General features: G+C 44.3%; 1 protein-coding gene across 2 annotated transcripts; it reads left to right on the top strand.

Annotated features, from left to right (window-relative positions):
• Positions 1–249: 249 nt before the first annotated feature.
• notch1a (notch receptor 1a) lies at positions 250–24,313 on the top strand. Of its 2 annotated transcripts, XM_086301122.1 has the most exons (34): positions 250–496; positions 1,719–1,800; positions 8,177–8,439; positions 8,543–8,881; positions 9,996–10,118; positions 10,201–10,434; positions 10,527–10,682; positions 10,817–11,002; positions 11,113–11,226; positions 11,781–11,894; positions 11,994–12,227; positions 12,328–12,438; positions 13,652–13,844; positions 13,945–14,090; positions 14,206–14,319; positions 14,930–15,049; positions 15,171–15,323; positions 15,415–15,643; positions 15,745–15,946; positions 16,038–16,191; positions 16,296–16,480; positions 17,014–17,146; positions 17,255–17,512; positions 17,604–17,716; positions 17,825–18,396; positions 18,486–18,926; positions 19,058–19,203; positions 19,318–19,531; positions 19,651–19,735; positions 19,827–19,989; positions 20,119–20,417; positions 20,527–20,674; positions 20,775–20,872; positions 21,784–24,313. In XM_086301122.1, exons 1-34 carry the CDS (start codon positions 439–441, stop codon positions 23,044–23,046), a joined length of 7,443 nt encoding a protein of 2,480 aa, XP_086157248.1. In that variant the 5' UTR covers positions 250–438; the 3' UTR covers positions 23,047–24,313. The 2 variants fall into 2 exon arrangements, with proteins under 2 accessions (XP_086157248.1, XP_086157249.1); XM_086301123.1 differs by lacking the exon at positions 14,206–14,319.
• The last annotated feature ends 1,074 nt before the right edge of the window (positions 24,314–25,387 follow it).

Raw genomic sequence — 25,387 nt, forward strand, 5'->3', positions numbered from 1 at the left:
GTGAAAATTTAAGTATGTTTCTTTGGCAGGCTAGGAAGTAGATGCAAGCTTTAATGAAGCAAAGAAAATGGTTAAAAATCCCTATAAAATGCTGCTGTTTACTATTACCAAGTTTACTTTGAGAGGGACACTGTTTCTTCCCCCCAGAGAGGAAGCGTGATTTCGTCCTGTGTGGGAGGAGGGGAGGTGTGGAGGAATAGTGGGAGGAACTTGTAGAGTTGCCCACCGATTTCATTGAGAACTCGGAAGGCAGCAGGTTAACATCTATGAACTGAGTCCAGCTGAAGACTTTCTCTCACCCATCTCTCGCTGTTGGATTTACCTTCATATTTTTTTTTCTTGGATATTTATTTCAAGACAACACCTGGATTCATCAACTGCGGATCTATGCGAACCCAACGCGGGAGTCAACAACATTTGTGAAGTTGAAGAGAAGGAATGTATCGTTTCTTTGTGAAACTAACATTTCTGATTCCAGCAATCGCCATCGCACAAGGTAAACAATTTTTATTTATTTATTTATTTTTGAGCGTGCATTGCCACAGAGCATGACCGAGACTTATCTGTGATATTCGCAACAATTAAAGTGGGCTTTAGAGAAGTTTGTGAATTATAAAGAGGAAGAGAAAGACACTCGATCAAACTGATTTGAGTGATTTAAATGTCATGCTGTATAATTATGATCGGAGTATTAAAAAGTTGCATAAATAAATCTCGATGAAAGTTTTCCAGCTTCTCTTGGCCGTGGGAAAGTGAAGAAACCAGAAGCTGCAGTGCGCTTGGCTGGCTCCCCCGGTGTGCGCTAAATGAAGATGTCGCGAGCTATTTTGTCCGCTCATTGCAGAGCAGTCACACTAAAATCAGCTGAGCTTATGCGGTAGATGCAGCAATGTTGGAACCACGATCAAAAGCTAACTAACTGAACACAACATTTAATTTGTTTTCTTACTCTAAATTTATATCAAGAATTTTATCAACAAATATTTTTAATGCTTTATAAAAAAAAAACGACATTTAGAGTTTTAGACAATAAACGGTCTATTTGTAAGCTGTTATTGGACCACTTTCATGTAAAATATGAGATAATGGAAGTTGGTGCGGAGGGACGCGGATTTTTTTTTTTTTTGGGGGGGGGGGGGGGGGGGGGGTTGCAAGCACCTTTTGTCTACAAGTGTGGGAGAGTGTTGTGAGTCCCGGGTTGGCGGGGGGTGGAGGAGGAGGAGGAGGAGGTGCTGTTATTCCCGTCTGCCCGGTAAACAATACCCGAGGAGGGTGTTTTATGGCTCGTGCTGCACCACGATTTCTTTTGTTCAGCATCTGAGCCCCGCAGCTGCTGCGCTCTCCCCGCAAAAGCGTGCGTCCCCCCGCAGCCCCCTCCCCTGAATTAAAAAAAAAAAGAAGAAAAAAAGCCACGCACCACGCGCTTCTAGCCTCACCAGTGTCCACGAACAGGCTTCCCAATATCCCCTGCGGACACTTGTGGAACAAATCAATTTAAAAATCACGACGCGTGTGCATTAAAATTTGCTAATAAAGCTGTGTTAAAAAAAAACAACAACCCAAAAAACAAAACTTAACTGCTGGATAATTCCCTCATGATTTCACCTGCAGCTTAATCCCGATTAATCCCAGTGTGCTCATTTCCGTCCTGTGTGCACAGAGAAACTGTGCTGGGTAAAACATGTTTTGATCTATATATTTGTTTATGCATTCAACAGGTCTTAAATGCTCTCTACCCACCGAGGCATGCCTTAATGGAGGAAGATGTGAAGCCACCCCAAACGGAAATGGTGAATGCAAGTAAGTAACAGGGAGCCTAAGAGCAACACATGAAGATGCTGCTGCAGGCAGTGAGGAAACACCATAGCTATCTTTTTTGTGTGTTACTTGGAGCTTGTATGGTCGTAGTAGTGCACTGTGGGGCAATCGTGGTACTTCTTTACGGGTGGGGAAGAAAAAGAGGCCACATATTCCCCCTTTTAATTCCAGCCTTTGAGCGGTCTCTCTGCTGAGCAACCAGAGGCCCTTAAGTTTCCTCTGGGCTGCTGTGCTCCTGTACCCCTCCGAGAGCTGCATTGCTCTCTGCACACATTCCCTGAAAAGAAAAGACTTTAAAGGAGTGCAGAAATGAAAAGAGAGAGCAGCCTCAGAGTGCTGGGGAGATGAGAAAGGGGAGGCCGGACACACACACACACACACACAAAGCCCCCCCCCCCTTCATCAGCCCCTTAATGAATGCAAGTCCCCCTTCACCTGGCAAAGTGAGAGGACGCGTCCAGTCCTAAATCTTGTTTTTCTGCTCTTTCATGGGCGACAGCTGGGGCTCGCCCGCCGCCCGTCACCCATTGTCCTGCAGTCAGAATAATGCTGTGTGACTAATCTGAGTGGGGCTTCCCATCATGCCACAGCCACCCCAAACACCACAACACACACCAAACCCCTGCCATACCTCCCCCTCCTCCAAAAGGCTTCTCTCCGTCGTTTTGAATGGCTCTCTCCCCCAACCACCCCCACCTCACCCGCTTGTGATCTCCATTTGAAAGCCAGATGGCTGGGAAATGTAATTGGATTGGATGTCAAGAGAGTGAGATTAATTGGAATAAAGTGCAGAAATTTGAGGGCGAACAAGTGGGAATAGACAGGGAGGCAGCTTGTGGGGCTGTTTGTTTAGAGTGTGGATTGATGTTTTTGGGTGAGACGTTTTAATATGCAAACATATTCCCTTGAGCTGGCCTTCCTGTAAATTTTAATATAATGTAATGAGACACCAACTTTTATCTGGTCTGAGTTGGAAACTGATCCTTTCTGAAAGCATCTTTATGTGTGATTTTTACTTGTGGCGTCACTTTATTTTTTCTCCCCTCTTGAAAGAAACTCAGAGGTGGCCTGGTTTGCCCTGGGGCATGTGATCATGGCAGGCTCTCCTCTGGTCTGCGGGGACAAGGGAGAGCTATTGAAGGACCTACGCGAGTAGCCCAGGGGCACCAATTCACAATATGTGAATCTGCACGCTCTGCACACACACACAGTCACACACAGCGCCCTGCACGTGTGCGCACGCTCTCACACAGAAACTCTCTCCACCCTCCGATCCCACAAAGCTGTTATTGTGTTCTTCATCTCTGCTCAGTCCAATTAAAAACAGACAGGATAAGAGCATCACTTCACCCACCCGCGCTCTCTCTTCCTCCTGGCTTCCCGCTCATTCATCATTCATCCTTGCCAAGCTAAGCAGCTATCAGTCATGGGGACACTGTGAGATTCGGGGGGTCAGGGTAAAGTGTCTGTAGCAGAGAATCTTCCAGCAGTGGTCCATATTTTTGTGCCATGCTGTGTCACATCAAATTCGCTTTTAAATTTTGTGCTGCTGACACATAGGTGGAAAGTCGGCTGAGTTAGAAAGGAGGGGATGCCTGCACTCCGACAAGAAAAAGGAAAGCAGTGGTGGAGTTCAGCTGAGGGCATCTAAATTGTGCGGTCGCCCTCACGTGATGTTTAGGGGAAGGTCAGCAGGTTATAACACATCAAACCCACAGAACCAACTATCGGAGATACCACTGAATCATGTTCTGCTTTTGTGGTTATGCAGCATATGGTGGCACAGTTTTGAGTGGTTAAGACAGATCTGAATCCTCTTTTCGGCACAGTTCTCACGAGTGCGAGAGTCGAATCACATGCCGACAATGATGAACAACATTACACCCTTCCTCCCTCCCCCAATATTACTTCATACCTTTAGGAAATCAGGAAAAGGATTAGATTTGTCTTCTTTATTCATGTTGCATTCACTAGAATCTGCTTTTTCTCAAGCTGATATTCAAATGAAGGATTTTAAGGTGATTTTTAACCCCAACCAACTGTAAATTCAACAAGAGTCAAAACCTCTAAAGATGGTAGCTTTAATTCATTCTACAATCACAGCAGTCAGCTTGGTAGAGTAAGGTTAGATTTAGCTAAAAGAAATATAACAGCTAGCTGTGTGGTTGACTGATTGGCTGAGATAGTAAGGTTCCCATGCTGGTTTTAAAAATGGAACAAGAATATGGTCTTAATGTGTGTGACAGCATACACCTCCAGAGAAAATCGAAACACTCAAAAGGAACAAAGGGGGAACCAGCTTTAAAACCTTTAATGCTGTTTCCTCGATTGAAGACAAATCTCTTTACATTAAAAGACTGAGTAACTTTAGGGGAAGTCGGAGAGTTTATGTAAATTGTGGCGATATTGGACACGGAAATAGCAACGAGTGTCTGCAGTGGGGAAGTACTCGGTTGCGATTCTGTGAATTAAGAGGTTATCTCAAGGTCTGGGGCTTCCTGTTTCCCACGAAGCTGCAGCAGTCTTTTTTAATGTAGGCAACTTTAAAGTTTGAGGGCACAAGCATAGTGTGAGTCAAATTTAGTTTCCATTTGTCAGACTGTAATGAGGGCAAAGTCAGGTTAAAAGGTTGTTGCCCTCGGTCTGGCCTTTACGTGACAGACTCACTGTTATTGCTGCTTTGCTGAAATGGGTGCCGTTTTGGTCAGAGATAAGTGTTAAGAATAAACATCTCAACTGTCGCCCCACATGTCTCGAATACTGCACTGACAGAAATAGACCAGACGAGAGAATTTCACTTAATGTGATGTAGCTAGTAAAGGGAGCTGTATGGTGTTGTTTATTGACGATAATGCGTCTCAGTCACAACCTGAAATGATTTTTACACTCTTCCTCTAAGAATGCTGCTCTTCTTTTGTCCTCCTATAGGATTACCAGGAAGGTCTCTATAAAAGCTCAGCTCCCTGAATCAGGGACATACAAGTGCTTAGTGGGTTTAAGGTGCCTGCTGGTGTTGCCTTTTTATTTGGGGTTTAAGCTCTAATGCTGCCACTCCCCTGGTTGGGCCCATTCCCCAGATGCCAGGGGCCACATGATATAGCACTGAAAGAGGCTGGTGGGGAAAAAAAAAGTCCCATCTTCTTACAGTTGATGTGCAATTTTCAGATATAGAACTCCCAGAAGAGAACGCATTGCATATATAATGTAAAGGCATATTTTTTCACACCTACTTTGGAGACTGATCTGGAAACCTTCAAAGCAGGAGATGCTGATGCAATGCTGTCAGAGCAGAGCGATAAGGGCCTGTGTCACTCTAGTGGGTGTTGAAAGTTCATATCTAGCAGTAGAGGCTATCAAATGAAATAACTCTTCTAGCCAGAAAATGTGTGCATGTCTTGATATTTCTAGTAATTGCATGTGCATGGGGGGGAATGTTATCTGGTTGGAATGTGAGTCACCCTTTATAGCGACCAAACAAGTAATGATGAATGAATATGTTGTGGTAACACACTTGTGCCCACCTGACTTGATGGTAATCTGAAGTAATAGACTCCAGACTACTCCATCGGCTTTCACTGATAATCATCACAAGAGGTGGAATGGCAGGCAGGTGTTTTTCCTGGTTTTGATCGTGAGCTGGGATGTTTTTACAGCGTTGTTAAGTGAGTGCAGCAGAACAAGGTGCATGACACACACACACACACACACACACACAGGGAATCAGAGTTATGCCGTCGGCTGTTTACCGTACTTTTATGAATGAAAGTGAGCTCACTGTCAGGCTGTGCTGTTATTCAGACAGGTGCCAAATTCTTCTCATTCTGACCGCCTCTACCAACTTCACTGATTTTAGAGAGTGGAACAGAAACCGCTTTATTATTGTCCAATGATTCTTCTAAGATCCCCTTTTTTGAAGATATATGTTACTTGTAGAGAGTAATTTTTTTGTTTAGGAAGGTGGTTTGATTTCCAAGCAATAATGCGCATTTTACCGAACCAAATGAGCATGATTCAATGTTTAGTAAACACTTTATGCAGTTTAGCCCTTTTTAGGTTCAACAGCCTGAGAGTGCACAATCTTTGTATGACTATTATACACCCTTTTAATATAACAGTGTTTCTCTCTCATGGATTTTATTGCTGTAGTGGGATTTGAGAGGCTTCCAAATCCAGTGCATTTCTCATTTTCTTTAGCTGGGCTACATTGCTCCGCTCTTGGTCTTACTAACAGATGTGGACCCCAGGGGTCACATCTTGGCTAATGATGAGACACATTCAAGGGAACATCAACTAACCAGACAAAGCAAATGAGGAGGAAAGGGCAGAAACAAATATGTAATAAAGACAAAAGGACGAGTGAAAATCAAAAGAGAGAAGAAAAATAGTCGGTGATCTTGGAACGTTGTCAAGTATCATGAAAGGAAAAACCAAGACTGACAACATTATACATGCCTTTGATTACTGTACGCCACCCTCAGTCATTTCACATGACATTTTCCACAGCGGTGGCATTTCCAGCGCACAGTTGGGCACGTTTTGTGTCAGAGCATAAAGTCACCCCCAGAGTGACAGATGGTAGATCAGGCCCAGCAGGGAGAGTGGAGAGAGGGAAGAGAAGGCAAAGGGGCTGTCCCACAGTCACAAAAGTGTTTAGGGTCAGAGGTCGGGGAAGCATCTGCTCTGGCCTGAGGGGACATTGCAGCGCTGGGAGAGACCTGTTGCCGTGGTGTGTGCTGCTGGTCTTTTCAGCGTGTGGGTGGATCTTTATCTCTGACTTCAGGACAAACAAGGTCTATTACAGTCAGTTTGCGTGGGAGTTAACTACACACACACACACACACACACACACACACACACACACACACACACACACACACAGGATGGTACACACACACCATTATTAACACCTCGTTTTTATCATAGTGGGTGAGATTTTTGTACCTCAGCAGTGAATTACCTTTATAATTCACTCAGTGTGTTTTCCCGGTGACTTCAAAGTCACCTCAAATGCTTTTACAATCTTGTGCCAATTACAACTGTCTGGACTCCCTGTAGAGGCCCTGCTAAAAACTCCCTGTTGGTCTCACCTATCTAAGTCAACAATAGAGTTTTGAACAATCCGGTGCAACACAAGGGGAAATCTGCAAAAGGGAAACAGCTACGAGTTTAAAAGAAAAATGTCCCTTTAACAGGAAAAAATGATTCCCCATGGTAAGCTGAATGAGAGCTAAAGTAGAGAAAACTAGAAGGAAATATTTTATGTGAAAAGGGAAATAAACAAAAAAAAAGGGAACAGGTAAGTAAGAGAGGAATTAAGAATAAGTCGTGTGGTTTGGAGGCACAGAAGTTGCAACAGCTGACTTCACATGGGTTCTTTATGTCCCCGGAGGAGAGGTTGGCTTTGTCAGCACCCCTGTCTGAGAAGGGGACAGAAGGGAGGGGGAGGAGGAAGGGGAAAGGAGGAGGGGACACGAGGATGGGGGAGGAGAAGGAGTCCTGACCAACAGCTGCCTTCATTAACATGCACACCTGCTCCCTGTGGAGATACTAGGAGGCCAACAGATGCCCTCCTTTACACATAACCACTCACACACTCAGGTCACAGCTACACACAGTCACACAAGCCTCCCAATTCAAATGTAAACACTTTTCTGGTGACTTTAAATGCTCCCTCACGTGACAGATGGGACTGCAGTGTTATGTACGGGCTGCATATCAAATAATGTCTGTGCATTTCATTAGCACAATGCTAAAACAGTCAATTTCTTGTACTCTTTGGTCAAAATGTATTGATTTTTTCTTTTCTTTTTTTTTTACAAACACCCTGTAACCACAGTGGGCAGAACCCATCTTTGTGAAATTTATGAGAGAATTTGTTCAACTAATCAGCCACTTTGAGCTGTGTGACTTAGCAGTAACAGTCCTTGGTCTGGATAGGAGGGAAGCAGGCTTAGGGCCTGAATGCAGAGCTTCATATCAGTCATCCATGAGCGGCACATTCCCCTTGATCTCTACGGTCATTGTGGATGAGTATGGACAGCATGGGGACGAAAGGTAGATGGGAACAGGCTGTTAGACTGCTAGACTATTTTGTGGCGTCTGTTGTCCCGGCAGAATGTGTTTTCAAGGTTCTGAGGGAAGCTAATCCAGAGAGACGTATTAGAACAACATGTTATCCCTGTCACACTGCAGTGGGACTTTGTTGGGCGGGAAACTTTTAGTTCCCTTCTACACCTCCCCCTTACACGTCAAACCCCTCATTTTACTCCCCTTTTGTTTAGATAATTGTTCCCATGCTAAAAAAAAAGTCATGCTTTTCTAATCATTGCTGCTCCCTCTCTTCGCTGTCTGTTCCCAGGTGTCCCAGTGACTACATAGGCAGCCGGTGCCAGTATCCAAATCCCTGCAGTCCTTCGCCATGCCGCAACGGTGGCGAATGCCGCGCTGTTTCCCATAGCAACACGTTCGATTTCCGCTGCGTGTGCCGCCTGGGTTTCACTGACCGACTGTGCCTGACCCCCACCAACCACGCCTGTATGAGCTCCCCCTGTCGCAATGGAGGAACATGCCATCTCATTGCCCTCAATGCCTACCGCTGCGACTGTCCACCTGGATGGTCTGGTATGTATGGAAATGTTCAAAACTTGTTTTGTGACTACAAATCTTTTGCCCCTCTTTTAAGCCCTTTTTATGATTATTTCACTTTTACTATGTTACTTTCCAGGTAAAACCTGCCAGGCTGCCAACCCGTGTGCTTCCAATCCATGTGCAAATGGTGGCCTGTGCTCAGCCTTAGAATCCACCTACATCTGCAAATGCCCACGCGCTTTTACTGGTCAAACCTGCAAGCAGGATGTAAACGAGTGTGCCCAGACTCCCTCTCCCTGTCTCAATGGCGGCGTATGCGTGAATGAGGTGGGCTCGTATCACTGCCGTTGTCCTCAAGAGTACACAGGCCAGCACTGCGAGAACCCCTATCTGCCATGCAGCCCGTCACCATGCCAGAATGGAGGCACTTGCGTCCAGAAGGGGGACACCGCTTACGACTGTAGCTGTCTTCCAGGTATGGCACAAACATGAATTTACAGAGTAATGGTAGCTGCCACGTGGAGTTGTGGATGGTTAGTGTGGTAACAAAACACACAATTGTTTTTCCTGTTACATCAGTTGACCTACAAACCAGCCTGTTGTTGTAGTAAAATCTGATTGGGTGGAGTGGAGTAATCTGGAATCACCGCTCTTCCCCTCTCTCTCTGCCAGCCTGCACAGGCAGGATGCAGTTGCACAGACGTTTCCTTCTGATAATCGGTAGCGAGCCCCTACAATGGCAGAGAAACCCACATGCACACAAACCTATAGATTTACACACCCTATTCACGAGATCACAGACTCGCAAAAATAGCTTGTTTTTCACATCAACACTGCCAGCCTGTCTGCCACATTTATTGCTCAATGTTGTGGTAACTGCTGTTAAGAGTCAGGACACCAGATGTGTAGAAAGTGCACACACACTACATACGTGTAGATGTGGGGAAATAAAGAGGAGAAAAAACAATTAGGGATTTTGCATCAAACCTATACAGTACTTATGTTTAAATTATTCATACCATGCTTTCTAATTTTTATTAGAAAGTACTGTATAATTTTTCATAGAAGGTCACAGTTAGTTCCAAAGGTCACAATCTTACTTTGGAGTAGTAGCAGTGTACATTGCGGACTCTTAGGGAAAGTATTACCTCCTTATCCCTAGCACACCACATCAGTTAAAATAAAAGGGTGGTTGGATCAAGCTTTAACTTGCCTGTGTTTTTGTCTCATTATGTGGTCAGCACAGAGCCCGTTGTTTGGACATGCGGATGAATAACTGATGTTGTGTGTCGAAGTTTTAAGTCACGCTGCGTGCCAGTTGCGGGTGTCTTTGCTGGAATGCGTTTAGATAGTACACCAGTACAGGCACCTGTGGAGCTGTGGGTTGATTGTTAAGCGGAGCTATTGTGCCTATAAAACACCCACACAAGCCTTTGATGTTAACAGAGGGGACAGGCTGTGCTCTGCCACGAGCTTGTATATCTATTTTTATGCAGGAAGGAAAGGTCTGATTATTACCCGCAATCAAGTGTCGCAAGAGCTTTTCTACATTTTGACTCGTTTGTTCTCACCCCACGCCAATCCAACAGGCTTCACAGGCCACAACTGTGAGATCAACATCGATGACTGTCCAGGCCACAGCTGCCAGAACGGTGGTGTTTGTGTGGACGGGGTGAACACCTACAACTGCCGATGCCCACCTCATTACACAGGTACCTTTCACTTAAAGGCTTTAAAACAATCATCCAATAACATTTTAAGATAATAAATACCAACTTTTTTTTTCTCTTTTAGGTCAATACTGCACAGAAAATGTGGACGAGTGCGAGCTGATGCCCAATGCATGTCAGAATGGCGGGACATGCCATGACACGCATGGTGGCTATCACTGCGTCTGTGTAAATGGGTGGACCGGCGATGACTGCAGCGAGAACATTGATGACTGCGCCAGTGCAGCTTGTCACCACGGTGCCACCTGCCACGACCGCGTGGCCTCATTCTTCTGCGAGTGCCCTCATGGACGCACAGGTATGGCTCTTGTGACCCCTCTGTGAATGCTATGCAGACATATCATGATCTTAATGTTTAGAGAGTAAAATGTAATACATCCATGGCTACAGGTCTGTTGTGCCACCTTGATGATGCCTGCATCAGCAACCCATGCCAGAAGGGCTCCAACTGCGACACCAACCCAGTCAATGGCAAGGCAATATGCACCTGTCCCCCAGGTTACACTGGATCGGCCTGCAACCTGGATATCGATGAGTGCTCTCTGGGTATGTTATTAAGCTACCAGTTTGTCTCCTTTAGTTTGGATTACAACCCTCTGATGATTCTGATTCTTTGCAGTTAACACGCAGAACTGATTTATTACATTTATTTATTACAACTTGCATATTTAATGTTTTAGGTGCCAACCCCTGTGAGCATGGCGGTCGCTGCCTCAACACAAAGGGCTCCTTCCAGTGCAAGTGCCTCCAAGGGTATGAAGGGCCTCGTTGTGAGATGGATGTCAACGAATGCATGTCTAATCCTTGCCACAATGATGCCACCTGCCTGGACCAGATCGGAGGGTTCCACTGCATCTGCATGCCAGGTAAAGCATCGGTTTGTAATACAAGAAGACTACTTTTCTTTTGACATGTTTTTTTCCTTTACTTTGTGGTAAGAAAAGAAACGTGACCTGACCTATAACTCCCATTTCAGGATATGAGGGTGTGTTCTGCCACATCAACACAGATGAGTGTGCCAGCCAACCTTGTCTCAACAATGGCAAGTGCATTGACAAGATCAACTCCTTCCACTGCGAGTGCCCCAAAGGTGAGAAATAATCTGATTACTACAGTAAAAACAGAGCCACAAAAATAGCTTCCATGGTATCATTTTAACCCTCCCTTTTTTTGGCAAGACAATGGGAGCTAAGAAAAGAGGGTGGATCATTAACTATCTGTCAATGAGTGCCGTGCATGCAGTCCCCCGATTGAACGTAAATGATTTACTTCTTCTAATAGTGTCAGTGAAGCATTTACGAGTGTGCTGGACAGAACAGACAGGGCTGCAGAAACATTAGCATATTTGGCGGGCTGGAGAGTTTGTGTAAGAGCTTAGCGCCAGAATTGGGGGGGTAGGGTTTGGTTTTTAGCTGGTAAGCTGTGGACTATTGTGATGCGGTTTGAAAGAAAGATTTCACTGCACAGTAAGAGCCCGAAAAAGGAGGGGTGAAGGGAGTGTTGTGGAATGATTTGTTAGGACTTTCAGCACCACGTGGCCTTTTTTAGATGCAAATTTCAGCAATTTTCTGCATTTCTGCAAATATATTTCCTCTCAATATTGAAAGAAGTTTAATTCTCTGTTTTAAAAAAATGCATCTGCAGGCTTTTCAGGGAGTCTCTGTCAGGTGGACGTTGACGAGTGTGCCAGCACACCCTGCAAGAATGGAGCTAAATGCACCGATGGACCCAACAAGTACACCTGTGAATGTGCTGAAGGTACACCAGACTAATCCTTTCTTCTAATTTATTGCGTAATCTTGTTTGTCTTTCTTAGAAAAAAGTTGCGGGTGTTAAAGCTGTTCTCCTACATTACAGGATACACAGGGCAGCACTGTGAGATTGACATCAATGAGTGCTACTCCAATCCCTGCCACTATGGCACCTGCAGGGATGGCCTGGCTTCCTTCACCTGTCAGTGCCGCCCAGGCTACACTGGCCGCTTGTGTGAAACTAACATCAACGAGTGTCTAAGCCAGCCCTGTAAGAACGGCGGCATTTGCCAGGACAGGGAGAATACATACATCTGTTCCTGCCCACAAGGCACTGCGGGTGAGACTTTAATATTATACAACTTTGAAATTCTTCCAGTGAAATATGCCTGCACTTTCTTCACCTTTTTTCTGCCCCTTATGTATATTCTGATCTACAGGTTTCAATTGTGAAGTGAACCTGGATGACTGCAAGAGCAAGCCCTGTGACTACGGGAAGTGCATCGACAAAATAAATGGCTATGAATGTGCATGCGAGCCCGGTTACACAGGTGAGCGCTGGGTGGAGTTTACAGGTGCAGGGGGGTGGTCACCTGAGCTTTGGGAGGGGCAGGTAGAACAGGTGGCTGACGGACCCATTCCTGTGGAACAATGGTGTCATGTTGCCTATGTGGGACGGAGGAGAAGAGAAAGGGAACACAGCCTGATACATGCACACAGCACACACAAAGCACTGACTTTGTTTCCCGTCTGAAAAGATTGTGACGTTGAGCTTGCAAAGACTCTGTAAACTGATACTTTGAAAGGAAAAGAGAGGCTGTCCTTTAATCACATATCTGATGATTATTAGTGTGTCTGCACAACAAGCCAGTTAACACTTGATTTACTAAGCAAGCCAACCTGTAATGCACTAAAATACAGAACTTTGGTGACAGGCACTCTTTAAGAAATAGACCAGGCAGGTCACATGGATCCGGTTCTGACTGGTAGTGGTTATGTGATTGTGCTAAAACCAGGGATGGATGTGTGGTTAGGGGGAATGTGTGTGTGTGTGTGTGTGTGTGTGTGTGTGTGTGTGTGTGTGTGTGTGTGGATGTGAAGGCTGCCTCCCCCCCCCAAAAAAAAAAAAAAATCTTTTTGTGCTGAGTGTAGAGGGCACGGCAGGACTGAGACACAGAGGGACAGAGGGCTATTGTAACTGAAGATCAGGCAGTTGGGCCCTCCTCTCCTGACTGATGAAGAGCATAGGAGGAGGGAGCCGGGTACAAGATCAGAAAGGGGGGTGGGGTTAATTGTTACTCAGCCATGTGTGAAATAAGTCTGGCCTTCTGTCCCTGTAAACAGCCCTGGGTGAGGTTAGGTCTCCTGGATGGGGGTGGTGTGTGTGTGTGTGTGTGTGTGTGTGTGTGTGTGTGTGTGTGTGCTCCCCCCTCTCTGTGATTCAGCTGAAGGGCTCCTTCTGCCTATTCAACAGGGCCCTATTCAATCAATGTAGGAGAGGTAAAAGAGCCTCCAGGGGCCACCAGGCTTGGTACACATTGTATTTGTTGAATATTGAGGGAGTTTGTCTTTTTGTTTTTCATATGCAAAAAAAACCCTGCACAGATTATCTCAGTGAGCAAACTGTAAGGCCTTAAATTATATCACATGGGAGTATCCAGCTGTTTGGCTTCGATAATGGCCAGCTTAGTTATTGATCACTTCAGTTCATCCAAAAGAAACGTTTGTGACACTGTTCTTAAAACCAGATTTACTGTCTTACAGGAGCAATGTGTAACATCAACATTGACGACTGTGCCATCAATCCCTGTCACAATGGAGGCACATGTGTGGATGGCATCAATAGCTTCACCTGCCTGTGCCCAGAGGGATACAATGATGCCACCTGTTTGTCCGAGGTTGACGAGTGTAGCAGCAACCCCTGCATACATGGCAGATGCCAGGACCTTCTTAATGGGTGAGTAGGGATCCAGGTTGTATGAGGAAAAAAAAGTACACACACACACACATATATATTTCTATATATATCAATTACTGAACAAGCCTTTCTACTAAAGATACAAATGTACCTGTGACTCTGGCTGGAGCGGCCAAAATTGCGACATCAATAACAATGAATGTGAGTCCAACCCATGCATGAACGGAGGAACCTGCAAGGATATGACCAGCGGATACCACTGCACGTGCCGAGTTGGCTTCACAGGTCAGTGTTTGGCCCTACCTGCACTTTTCTTTTTTATTCGCGCACAGATTGAATGAGGAGAGCCTTGTTGGCCAACATCTAACCAAAGTGTGTTCTCTAATTCCAACTGCTGTAGGTCCTAATTGCCAAACTAACATCAATGAGTGCGCCTCCAACCCCTGCCTCAACCAGGGCACTTGCATCGATGATGTGGCTGGATACAAGTGCAATTGTTTGCTTCCTTACACCGGTACGACATGTAACTGCTTATCTCCCACTGTGAGAATTACAACTGCTAACTGGATTGTTCATTTAACTAGCACCTGCTTTTAGCTGTTTGCACAGGTCTGATAGCATGAACACAATCTTCCAAGTTTCCACTGAAAAAGGATTAGATTGTTATATTCCGTGTTGTTTTTGAAAACATCACCCAGCGGCTACTGACAGGGATGTCTGGTTTTTGACGTCTCTGTGTGGAAAGATCTGCTCGTCTGTTTTGCTGGGATAATAGCGTGTGTGTGTGCTTTTTGGAATAACAGGCCGTTGTGGCTAATGTAACGCAGAGACCCGGACACTGCTCCGAGCACTAGTCCCACTTCCGCCATGTCCTGTTTCCTGTCTATGAACAAACAATAGCAGGAAACAGGAAGGCCTTTCCTGTTTGGCTAAGATGTCATGGAAATGAATAAGGAAGTGGAATGGAAACTGGAATTTAAAAAAAATTGTGTTGCTTTTAAAATTGTGTTTTGCAGTCACTGAAACTGTGGTGCTTATTTTATTACATGCAGTTAGGTACTCAAAGGAGCTCCTATGTAATGCCAGAGTGATTCAATCAATGTTGGTTTTTTTGGTCATACCAGGGGAAAATTGTGAGACTCTACTGGCCCCCTGCAGTTCCAGGCCATGTAAAAATGGTGGAATATGTAAGGAGTCGGAAGATTATCAAAGCTTCTCCTGCATCTGCCCTGAAGGATGGCAAGGTATACATTTTTCCAGCTAGTGTTTTTCTTTTTTTTTGATTGTTTGGCTGAATGTGTGTGTAGTCAGTTAGTATATAATTACCCAACAGTACAATACATTTTTTTTTGTTTTCCCCTTCAGGTCAAACATGTGAGATCGATATCAACGAATGTGTGAAGAGCCCATGCCGCAATGGCGCCCTTTGCCTCAACACCATGGGAGGTTACCAGTGCAAGTGCCAGCCGGGTTACTCTGGCCAGAAGTGTGAGACAGACATCGATGACTGCAAACCAAGTAAGAAGCAAATCTAAAGCCTTTTAAGTTCCCACTTTGTGTTTGACTTAAAACAAAAGTGGCAATCATACTTCCTTTTCTTGCATTTCAGATCCCTGCAGTAATGGTGGCCTGTGCCGCGATGGCATCAACAGTTTCACATGCACCTGTCCGCCCGGGTTTCGTGGTGGCAGATGCGAGCAGGACATAAATGAGTGCGAGAGCAACCCGTGCAGGAACGGGGCCAACTGCACCGATTGTGTGAACAGCTACACCTGCACCTGCCCACCTGGCTTCAGCGGTATCAACTGTGAGATCAACACAAACGACTGCACTGACAGGTAGCTCCCCTCACTACAATCTGTTATTATTAAACTGTTCTGATGAACTGACCCAGAGGAAAGTAAGGGATTTAACATTTCCTATTTTCTTGTTTCAATAGTTCTTGCTTTAATGGTGGCACCTGTGTGGATGGAATCAACACTTTCACCTGCCTGTGCTTACCCGGATTCACAGGGAGCTATTGTCAATATGATATCAATGAGTGTGACTCCAAGCCATGCCTCAATGGAGGCACTTGTCTTGACAGTTATGGGACCTACAAATGCACCTGTCCTCATGGCTACACAGGGATCAATTGTCAGGTAGGGAGAAATACTCTTATCTTTGTCTTATCACATGCCTAGGCTTCTTTACTACATCTAAGTACCTTCTCTCTTTTTTATCCTAAATTAGAATCTTGTGCGCTGGTGTGACTCTGCTCCCTGCAAAAATGGAGGTTCGTGTTGGCAGCAAGGTGCCTCCTACACCTGCCAGTGTCAGACTGGATGGACTGGCCTCTACTGTGACATCCCAAGTGTTTCCTGTGAGGTGGCAGCTAAACAGCAAGGTACGCTCATTTCGATTATAAGGTGAAGCTTTTGATAGTAAATTTGCTATAGTCTGGTGGGCAGTTTGTACATTCTGAAACTCCTCGTTTGTCTTTGATTGTAGGTGTTGACGTGGCTCACTTGTGCCGGAATTCAGGCCAGTGTCTGGATGCTGGAAACACGCATTATTGCCGCTGCCAAGCTGGCTACACTGGCAGTTACTGCCAGGAACAGGTGGACGAGTGCTCACCCAACCCTTGCCAAAATGGAGCCACCTGCACTGATTATCTAGGAGGCTACAGTTGTGAGGTAAAAGGATATATGAGTAATTTAAAGATGAATTGATTTATTTAAGTTATCTTAAATAAAGTCCTGGACAGGACTCTGTCAGCTAAGCCAGCTTGATAAACCATTGTCACCAGGACACTGATTTATATTTGGTGCTATGACTCTTTTCTGGGAACTTCCTATATATGTGGTACTCGTAAGGCACCTCCCAACCCCTTCATGAACATGCATGGAAAGCAGGGAGCAGTGAGAGCAGTAGCAGAGAATACAACCGTTATAACAGTGATTAAGTCAGTTAGAGCATTAAATGAGGAGCTGGGATAGAGGTGGGTTGCAAAGTGATTTGCAGATGCATATGGGAATCAGCTGAGCCACCAAGTGATTGGTTGGCATTAAGACAAACTGTTCTGAAGGGATTGCAGCTGATATGGATTTAATAGTCACTCTGAAATATGATATAATAGATACATCAAGAGGCTGTTTATTTCTGGTAACCCTCTAAACTTGTTTCTCATTTAAATAACAAAATATGCTTGAATATCTTTTATTGTCAGTGTGTCCCTGGCTACCATGGTGTGAACTGCTCAAAAGAGATCAATGAATGTCAGTCTCAGCCCTGCCAAAATGGAGGGACCTGCATCGACCTAATCAACACATACAAGTGCTCGTGTCCCAGAGGAACACAAGGTATCTTATAGTTTAGCATATGTGCATACACACATTCCAAAAAATATACTTGATAAATGAATACCTAGGTATCCATGGTGTGTAACCCAACTTATCTGTTTCCCGTAGGTGTCCACTGCGAGATTAACTTAGATGACTGCAACCCCTTCAGAGACCCACTCACTAATGAGCCCAAGTGCTTTAACAATGGCAAGTGTGTGGACCGCATTGGAGGCTACCAGTGTGTGTGCCCACCGGGTTATGTAGGTGAGCGCTGTGAAGGGGACGTCAATGAGTGTTTGTCAGATCCTTGTGACCCCAGAGGCTCCTACAACTGCATCCAACTCACCAACAGCTACCGGTGTGAATGCCGCACTGGGTATACAGGTACTGAATGTGGATCAGCAGCAAAAGTACAGCAAAAGTCTAAATGTTTTCTAAGAGTAGCTGACACATGCTTTTTGCTTCTGTGCCACAGGCCAGCGTTGTGACAAGGTATTTGATGGCTGCAAAGGGCGACCTTGCAGAAATGGGGGGACATGTGCTGTTGCCAGTAACACACCTCATGGTTTTGTCTGCAAATGTCCACCTGTGAGTAAAACATTATAGCGTCTACTTAAATGTTAGCACTTAAAAAGTCCTTTTAAACCAAAGCATAGCACACTAATCATAAAGTCTGTGTCATTTCTGCCCCTGTAGGGTTTCACTGGCTCCACCTGCGAGTATGACTCTCGTGCCTGTGGGAGTCTGAATTGCAGGAATGGTGGCACGTGTGTGTCAGGCCACCTAAGTCCACGCTGCCTGTGTCCTTCAACCTTCACCGGGCCTGAGTGCCAAACTCCGACTGACAGCCTCTGCATCTCGAACCCCTGTTACAATGGTGGCACTTGTCAGATAACTCCAGACCCTCCGTTTTTCCAGTGTAGCTGCCCCAGCAACTTCAATGGTCTGCTCTGCCATATACTTGACTACTCGTTCGTTGGCGGGTTTGGCCGGGACATCACCCCACCTCCGGAGGTGGAGATGAGCTGCGAGATTCCACAGTGTGACGAGTTTGCAGGAAACCACATCTGCAACTCAGTGTGCAACAACCACGCCTGCGGCTGGGATGGAGGAGACTGTTCGCTTAATTTTGATGATCCGTGGCAAAACTGCTCCTCTGCTTTACAGTGTTGGCGATACTTCAATGATGGGAAGTGTGATGGGCAGTGTAATAGCCCTGGGTGTCTCTATGATGGTTTTGATTGCCAAGGACAAGAAGGACAATGCAAGTAAGTGTCACAGAAATGTCTTGGGTGTTTTTTTTAAAGATTTGTGGGGCGGTATCAGAATATTAACCCAGTCTTATTTTGTTTTTCAGCCCTCTATATGATCAGTATTGTAAAGACCACTATGCTGATGGTCACTGTGACCAGGGCTGCAACAACGCAGAATGTGAATGGGATGGACTGGACTGTGCCAACAACATGCCAGAGAAACTGGCTGATGGACATTTAGTTCTTGTGGTCCACATCCCACCAGATGAGCTTAAGAACCGCTCTTCAGCCTTCCTCAGAGAGCTCAGCAGTGTCCTTCACACTAATGTGGTGTTCCGCCGTGACGCCAAAGGAGAACCCATGATCTTCCCTTACTATGGCAATGAGCAAGACCTTGTTAAGCATAATGTGCTGAAGCGCTCTGCAGATGGGTGGCCTGACTGGGCTTCGATGCCAGCCAGTGTTTTGGATCAAGTTAAAGAGGGTGTGTCATCCATCGTCAGCTCCCGGAAACGCAGAGAGTTGGATCCTTTGCAAATCAAAGGGTAGGGCACAACATAGAGAGTTTTAGCTATGTTTAACATTTAATCACTAAATAATTACACTGATTTGTATTCACATCACAAAAAGGCTAAAAAAGGTTAATGCTAATGTGACTATCTATCTCTGCTCATAGGTCTGTGGTGTACCTGGAGATTGACAACCGTCAGTGTTACCAGCAGTCTACTGAATGCTTCCAGAGTGCCACAGATGTAGCTGCATTCCTTGGAGCACTGGCCACCAGTGGGAATCTCAATGTTCCCTACATTGAAGCTGTCACAAGTACGTGTCTCAGTTTCAGCCATAAGATTTTCCATACATATACACATATATGCATACACAAACACAATGCATTTCAGTCATGTAAAATAATTTTATTTTAAACAATCATTCCAGGTGTGAGACCCACTCCCTCTGATTCAGAGCTCTACCCCATGTATATAATCTTCCTCGGTTTGGCTGCTCTGGGTTTCATCTGTCTGGGTGTTCTGGTGTCCCGTAAGCGGCGACGAGAGCACGGCCAGCTCTGGTTTCCTGAAGGATTCAAAGCATCGGAGCCAAGCAAAAAGAAACGCAGCGAGCCACTGGGAGAGGATTCTGTTGGCTTAAAGTAAGTGCACTCTGAAAGTGGAATGTGAAGGTTATTGGCACTGGCAGTGGGTCACTATATTTCCTTGACTTGTATTTGCTTTGCTGTAGGTGCTCTAATCTGCAACCTCTTTTCAATAGGCCAATGAAACACTCGGACATGAACCTCATGGATGACAATCAAAATGAATGGGAGGACGAGGATCCGGAGTGCAAACGCTTCAGGGTAAGAAGAGTTTTCCTTTGCACCAAAGCTGTCCATTCTAAATTTTATCATCTCTGATACTAACACTGACACTAACTGGTGTGTCTTTCAGTTTGAGGAACAGGCCATGTTGGATTTGGGTGATCATACAGATCATAGGAAATGGACACAGCAACATCTGGATGCAGCGGACCTGCGGATTGAATCCATTGCTCCTACACCTCCTCAGGGAGACATAGAGAATGGATGCATGGATGTCAATGTCAGAGGACCAGGTGTGTAACTGGAAAACTCACAATTTCTCTGTCAGGGTGTCACAAACGAATAAAACATAAATTATCTTTTGAATTACAACTGACTGAAGATGCCTATATACTCACTGATCCACTCCCCCTTCTTTTCAGATGGTTTTACTCCCTTGATGATCGCCTCCTGCAGCGGTGGAGGACTGGAGAATGGCAACAGTGAAGAGGAAGAGGATCCATCGGCAGAAATAATCTCTGACTTTATTTACCAGGGCGCCAACCTCCATAACCAGACTGACCGTACAGGCGAGACTGCCCTCCACCTGGCTGCCCGCTATGCCCGCTCAGATGCTGCCAAACGCCTCTTGGAATCCAGCGCAGATGCCAACGTTCAGGACAACATGGGTCGCACACCGCTTCATGCAGCCGTGGCAGCAGATGCACAGGGAGTGTTCCAGGTAAATGCCCTGGAAATCCCCTCAGGATTTTATTTTCAGGACAATGTTTGTCCCAGTTTGACCCAACAGTTTAAATTAATTTAACAGAAAACATCTTGTGTCCTTGCAGATTTTAATCCGAAACCGTGCTACTGATCTTGACGCCCGCATGCACGATGGAACAACACCATTGATTCTGGCGGCCCGTTTAGCAGTTGAGGGCATGGTTGAAGAACTTATCAACTGTCACGCCGATGCTAATGCCACTGATGAATCTGGTAGCTAAAGTTTTATCAAACTACAATCTCTACAGTTTTCACAAATGGCTTATTGTGCTAGGGGTCATGATAATAAACCCCGAATTTGCACTCTCTGCAGGTAAATCTGCTCTGCACTGGGCTGCAGCTGTAAACAATGTGGAGGCTGCTGTGGTACTGCTGAAAAATGGTGCCAACAAAGATATGCAAGATAATAAGGTATGTGAAATGATATGCATTTAATGGAGGTTTTCCACAAGCCTTTGTCCTTACATTTACAGTGATTATCTAGTGTATGAAGTGTTGTTTAATGAGAAGTGGGTATTTCCACCCAGGAGAGCATACCTCCCTGCTAGAACATGTACTTGTATATCCTTGATAAGAACAACAGGTATAATAAGTCATACACATAAAAAACATGAGATGCGGTGAAAAGCAGCTTAGAGATGCAGCAAAGGTAGGCAATCTTAAGCAGCTTAAACACTGTATAAAAGTCCTGTTTGAGATTTGTTAGTTAGATCAACAACAAAACAAAAAAAACTGTTATCAGCTGCTGTCTAGACGTCTACAGTCAATTGTTGTTGCAACCTACGTAAGTGGCCAACATCATTGGTGGTGGTGTGCCCAAAAAAAAAAAAAAAAAGAAATGCCTGTTTTGTTATAAATTTAATGTTATATTCGTTGTAATTTCTGCTGTCCTCTTGGCCAGATCTCTCATGAAAAACAATTTTTAAATGTCAATGGTTTTACCCAATTAAATGCAGGATATATAAAAGTCACATTGCTAAAAATCTGAGCATCTGTGATACATTAATATATCATTATTATTCCTTATACTTATTCAGTAATTGTTATTCTCACACTGATAAATTAAAAAACAGAGGAAAAAAAGCAGCCGTAAATGCATAGTTGGAATCAACTGAACCGGCCAATCACAAAAGTTATGGGCTGCATCACTGCGATGTGTAGTTACATTTCTAGTGAGGTACAAATCAGATTATGCCGTGGGGCTTCAGAGAGGTTTGTAGTTACAGTGGTGTAGAATTCCTGCTGAAGCAGAAATCCCCATTTACACTGACTTTGTGGCCTGCCTTAACTAATGATAATCTCAATATTTGGTTTCTTTATAGGAAGAAACGCCGCTCTTCTTGGCAGCCCGTGAAGGGAGCTATGAGACAGCGAAAGTTCTTCTGGAGCATTTTGCCAATCGCGAGATCACCGATCATCTTGACCAGCTGCCCAGAGATATTGCCCAGGAACGCATGCACCATGACATTGTGCGTCTTCTGGATGAATACAATGTGGTCCGGAGTCCTGGGCTTCATAGTGCACCCTTAAGCACCTCCACCCTCTCCCCACCTCTCTGTTCCCCCAATGACTATCTCAGCAACCTCAAGCCAAACGTTTCGGGCAAGAAGATTCGTAAGCCTAGCTCGGGTGGAAAAGGAGGAAAGGACAACGGCAAAGATAATAGGCTGAAGAAGAAAAAGTCAGTGGATGGGAAGAGTAACTTGCTAGACACATCAGGTGTCCTCTCACCAGTTGATTCCCTCGAGTCACCCCATGGCTACCTTTCCGATGTTGCCTCGCCTCCCATGGCTTCCCCCTTTCAGCAATCGCCCCCAATGTCTTTAAATCACCTGCAGGGGAATGGAGATTCCCATCCTGGCCAGATGAACATGGGTAAGGATCTGAGTTGCATGGCTTTTGATCCTAACCCACCCCGTCTCTCCCATTTGCCTGTGTCCAGCCCCAACAGTCAGGGCGCAGCATCTATAGGTGGTAGCAGAGGGGGGCAGTGTGATTGGGTCTCCAGGATGCACTCAAGCATAGGCCAGCAAGGAAGCTTCACCCAACCACCACAGATAACCCATAACATGATGGGTCCTCTGCATGGTGTCAGTACTGCCACTCTGTCTCAGATAATGGGCTACCAGAATCTGCAAACCAGCCATCTGGGCTCGTCCGCTCACATGATGCAACAGGCTCACTCGCGGCAGCTCCAGCACCAGAACTCTAACAACACCACAGCCACTCAGTCCCTCAACCAGAGTTTCCCAACTGTTGAGCTGAATGGATCTGACATGCAGCAAAACAACTGCTCAGGCCGCACCATGCCCATCCACACGGTGATGCCGCAGGAGACCCAGATTCTTGGCACCCAGTTTCTCACCCCTCCATCTCAGCACAGCTATTCAGGCCCAATGGACAACACACCTAGCCACCAGCTACAGGTGCCTGACCACCCATTTTTAACCCCCTCCCCTGGGTCCCCTGACCAATGGTCCAGCTCTTCCCCACATTCCAACATGTCTGATTGGTCAGAGGGCATCTCCAGCCCTCCCACAAGTATCCACTCGCAGATGAATCTAATCCCAGACCAGTTTAAGTAAAAACTTGTAAAATGGACTGAACTCTTGTGTGGACTACATAAAAAATATCCAATGTTCACCATGAAAGACACAGAAAAAACTTGTTTCAAGACTGAACATGTTCTTTTTTCTATTTTCAGTTTTTATACTAATGACAAGAACAATTTTAGTAATTTTGTATTTATTTATGTGCTTTTTTGACTGAAAGATAAAGATGTTTTTATATTTATGCTTTTAAATTTTTATTGTTTTGGGGGGTTTTTTTGTTCTGTTTTTTATGTATGGGAAGACTAGAACCCATAAAAGGGAGTGTATATCAGAAAACAGCTCCTGAGTGTGTACACTGGCTATTTATTTCTGTCTTCTGTTGGTATATTTACTCGATTTATTTTAATATTTGACGTATCGGTCTTGACAGATTTTATCCTTGGGTTGCTTTATGTTTGTACTTTTTAAAAAAAATTATAGATTATTTTAAAGTTTCAGTATTAATTATATTCTAACCTCGTTTGTCCTTTTAATTTCCACAATTTTTGTTACTAAACTACATTTCACTAAGTCTTATCAGAGTCTGCTTTGATCAGATTTGTACATAAAGCATCACCTTTCATGATGTTGCTTGCTACACTATTGTCTGTAAAAAATAATGGTGGAGACAGTAACTGAGCAAAGGTATCAAAGATATAATACTTTAAAAATGTTGGACCTTAAAGCACAGAACAACTATGTCCTGTCGGCTGAGAGCTGCTTTTGAGAATGAGTTTAAATCATCTCAGTAAATCTGAGCCTATTCTATTGAATAGCAGTCTTGGCTGGCAATGAGTAATAGATTTGTGGTTATTCGTGATGCAAGGACTGTTTCTTTATTGCATACTTATATCACAAATCAATGATTACATGTTTAACCTGTTTTGTGTTAAATGGCAAACCTGTAGTAGAACACTGAAATGTTACATTTGCCACAATTTCAAATAGTGCCAGTGCTTTTTGAAACGCAGTGTATGTGTGTGTGAATTTTCTTGTAAAAAATGTGGGGCAGAAATTGTGAAGGAAGCTGGGACCTTTGTATGTTTAATGGAATCACCTGCACTTTTAAAGGAGTGTGGTTTAAGGTGTTTAAATGTCACGTTTTATAAACTAATCCAGAGGTAAAGGTGTTTTTTTTTAAAGAAAAAATAATGAATTCAAAATCAAACTTCATGCAAAGTTGTAGTTTGCTAAGAAATATTTGCTGAATAAAAATGTTTTGTAAAAATGGTCTTGATTCAATAAAAGCTATTGTTAAACTTTAAAATGTGTGTCTTTCTGAATTTTACTTTATTTTCTGAAAAAGAAAATGCCTGCTAGGGTTGCTGATAAACATTTGTGTGAAACATGATGTTAACTGAACTAGATAAGAATAAATGTGTGTTTGCTACTATCGCTATTCATGCAGTGGGCTTGCTAGCTAATCTGCTGAAGATTATAGCTGATTTGAAAGTATGCCACAAAGGAATTATGTCATTATTTACATCTCTTCAAGTTTCAGTGGACTTATAACAATATGGTGCATGTACAGAGCTGACAGTTTTTCTTCCTGGTGCCTACCAGACAGGTTTAGGCCAGTACCAACAGTGCTGTCACATTATAATGCAATACTTTTTTTAAGTACATAATTTTGCTAACTGGCACTATGTTTGCTTAAGCTTAATTAAACTAAAGATAAACCTAAAGTACAATATTTCATTCCTTTGCTGTATGTGAACCATTCTGAGTCAGATAGAACATGTTTAATTTTTATCTGAGCCACTGAGTGTACACGTTTTGCACACTCACAGCCCGCTATTTGTAACACGGGCTCGTCCACTTTTTACTTTTATAATTGCATTAAATTTTCATGGCACAGATTCAAAAAGGTGCAGGAAGCATTCTACAGAGAGTTTGGTTCATATTGACATGATAGCATCACACAGCTGCAGTTGCCCTAAAGATGGTTTTGTGGAAAAATCTAACAAGATCAACAGATTCTGAAATACCAAGAAATACCTGTCCATTTTACACCCACAACCCAACCGAAGTATGTTCATAGCCACTCACATTCTGATTCTCAGTTTCAAGTTCAGTTGCCACTATGTAATAGACTGCTTAGATATCTGAATCAGCTGAACACGTATACGTAATAAAGTGTCTGAGCCCCCCGTCCCTTTTTTCACCTAAAACATCTTATAAAATGTGATATCCTAACATAAGTACTTACACTTAAAAATGCTTTATTTTTGATTGTTTGATTTATATCTTTGTCATTTTCACACCATTATCCAGCATTCGTCCAATGTAACCACATTTATGGCTACTTACTTTTTTTGCCATGAATTTACAATTA

The sequence above is a fragment of the Aulonocara sp. 'chitande type north' Nkhata Bay genome, linkage group LG7 (assembly GCF_057382095.1).
Source record: "Aulonocara sp. 'chitande type north' Nkhata Bay isolate Kocher_YH1m ecotype deep benthic linkage group LG7, A_spYH_male_GT1.1, whole genome shotgun sequence".
In the NCBI taxonomy this organism is placed as follows: Eukaryota; Metazoa; Chordata; class Actinopteri; order Cichliformes; family Cichlidae; genus Aulonocara; species Aulonocara sp. 'chitande type north' Nkhata Bay.

What these genes read in the sequence shown, in the direction of transcription:
- notch1a (XM_086301122.1), top strand. Translation starts at nt 439, where the DNA reads ATGTATCGTTTCTTTGTGAAACTAACATTTCTGATTCCAGCAATCGCC. An exon ending in AGCAATCGCCATCGCACAAG is followed by an intron (nt 497 to 1,718) that starts GTAAACAATTTT and finishes TGCATTCAACAG; the next exon opens with GTCTTAAATGCTCTCTACCC. An exon ending in GAGGATTCTGTTGGCTTAAA is followed by an intron (nt 19,532 to 19,650) that starts GTAAGTGCACTC and finishes TCTTTTCAATAG; the next exon opens with GCCAATGAAACACTCGGACA.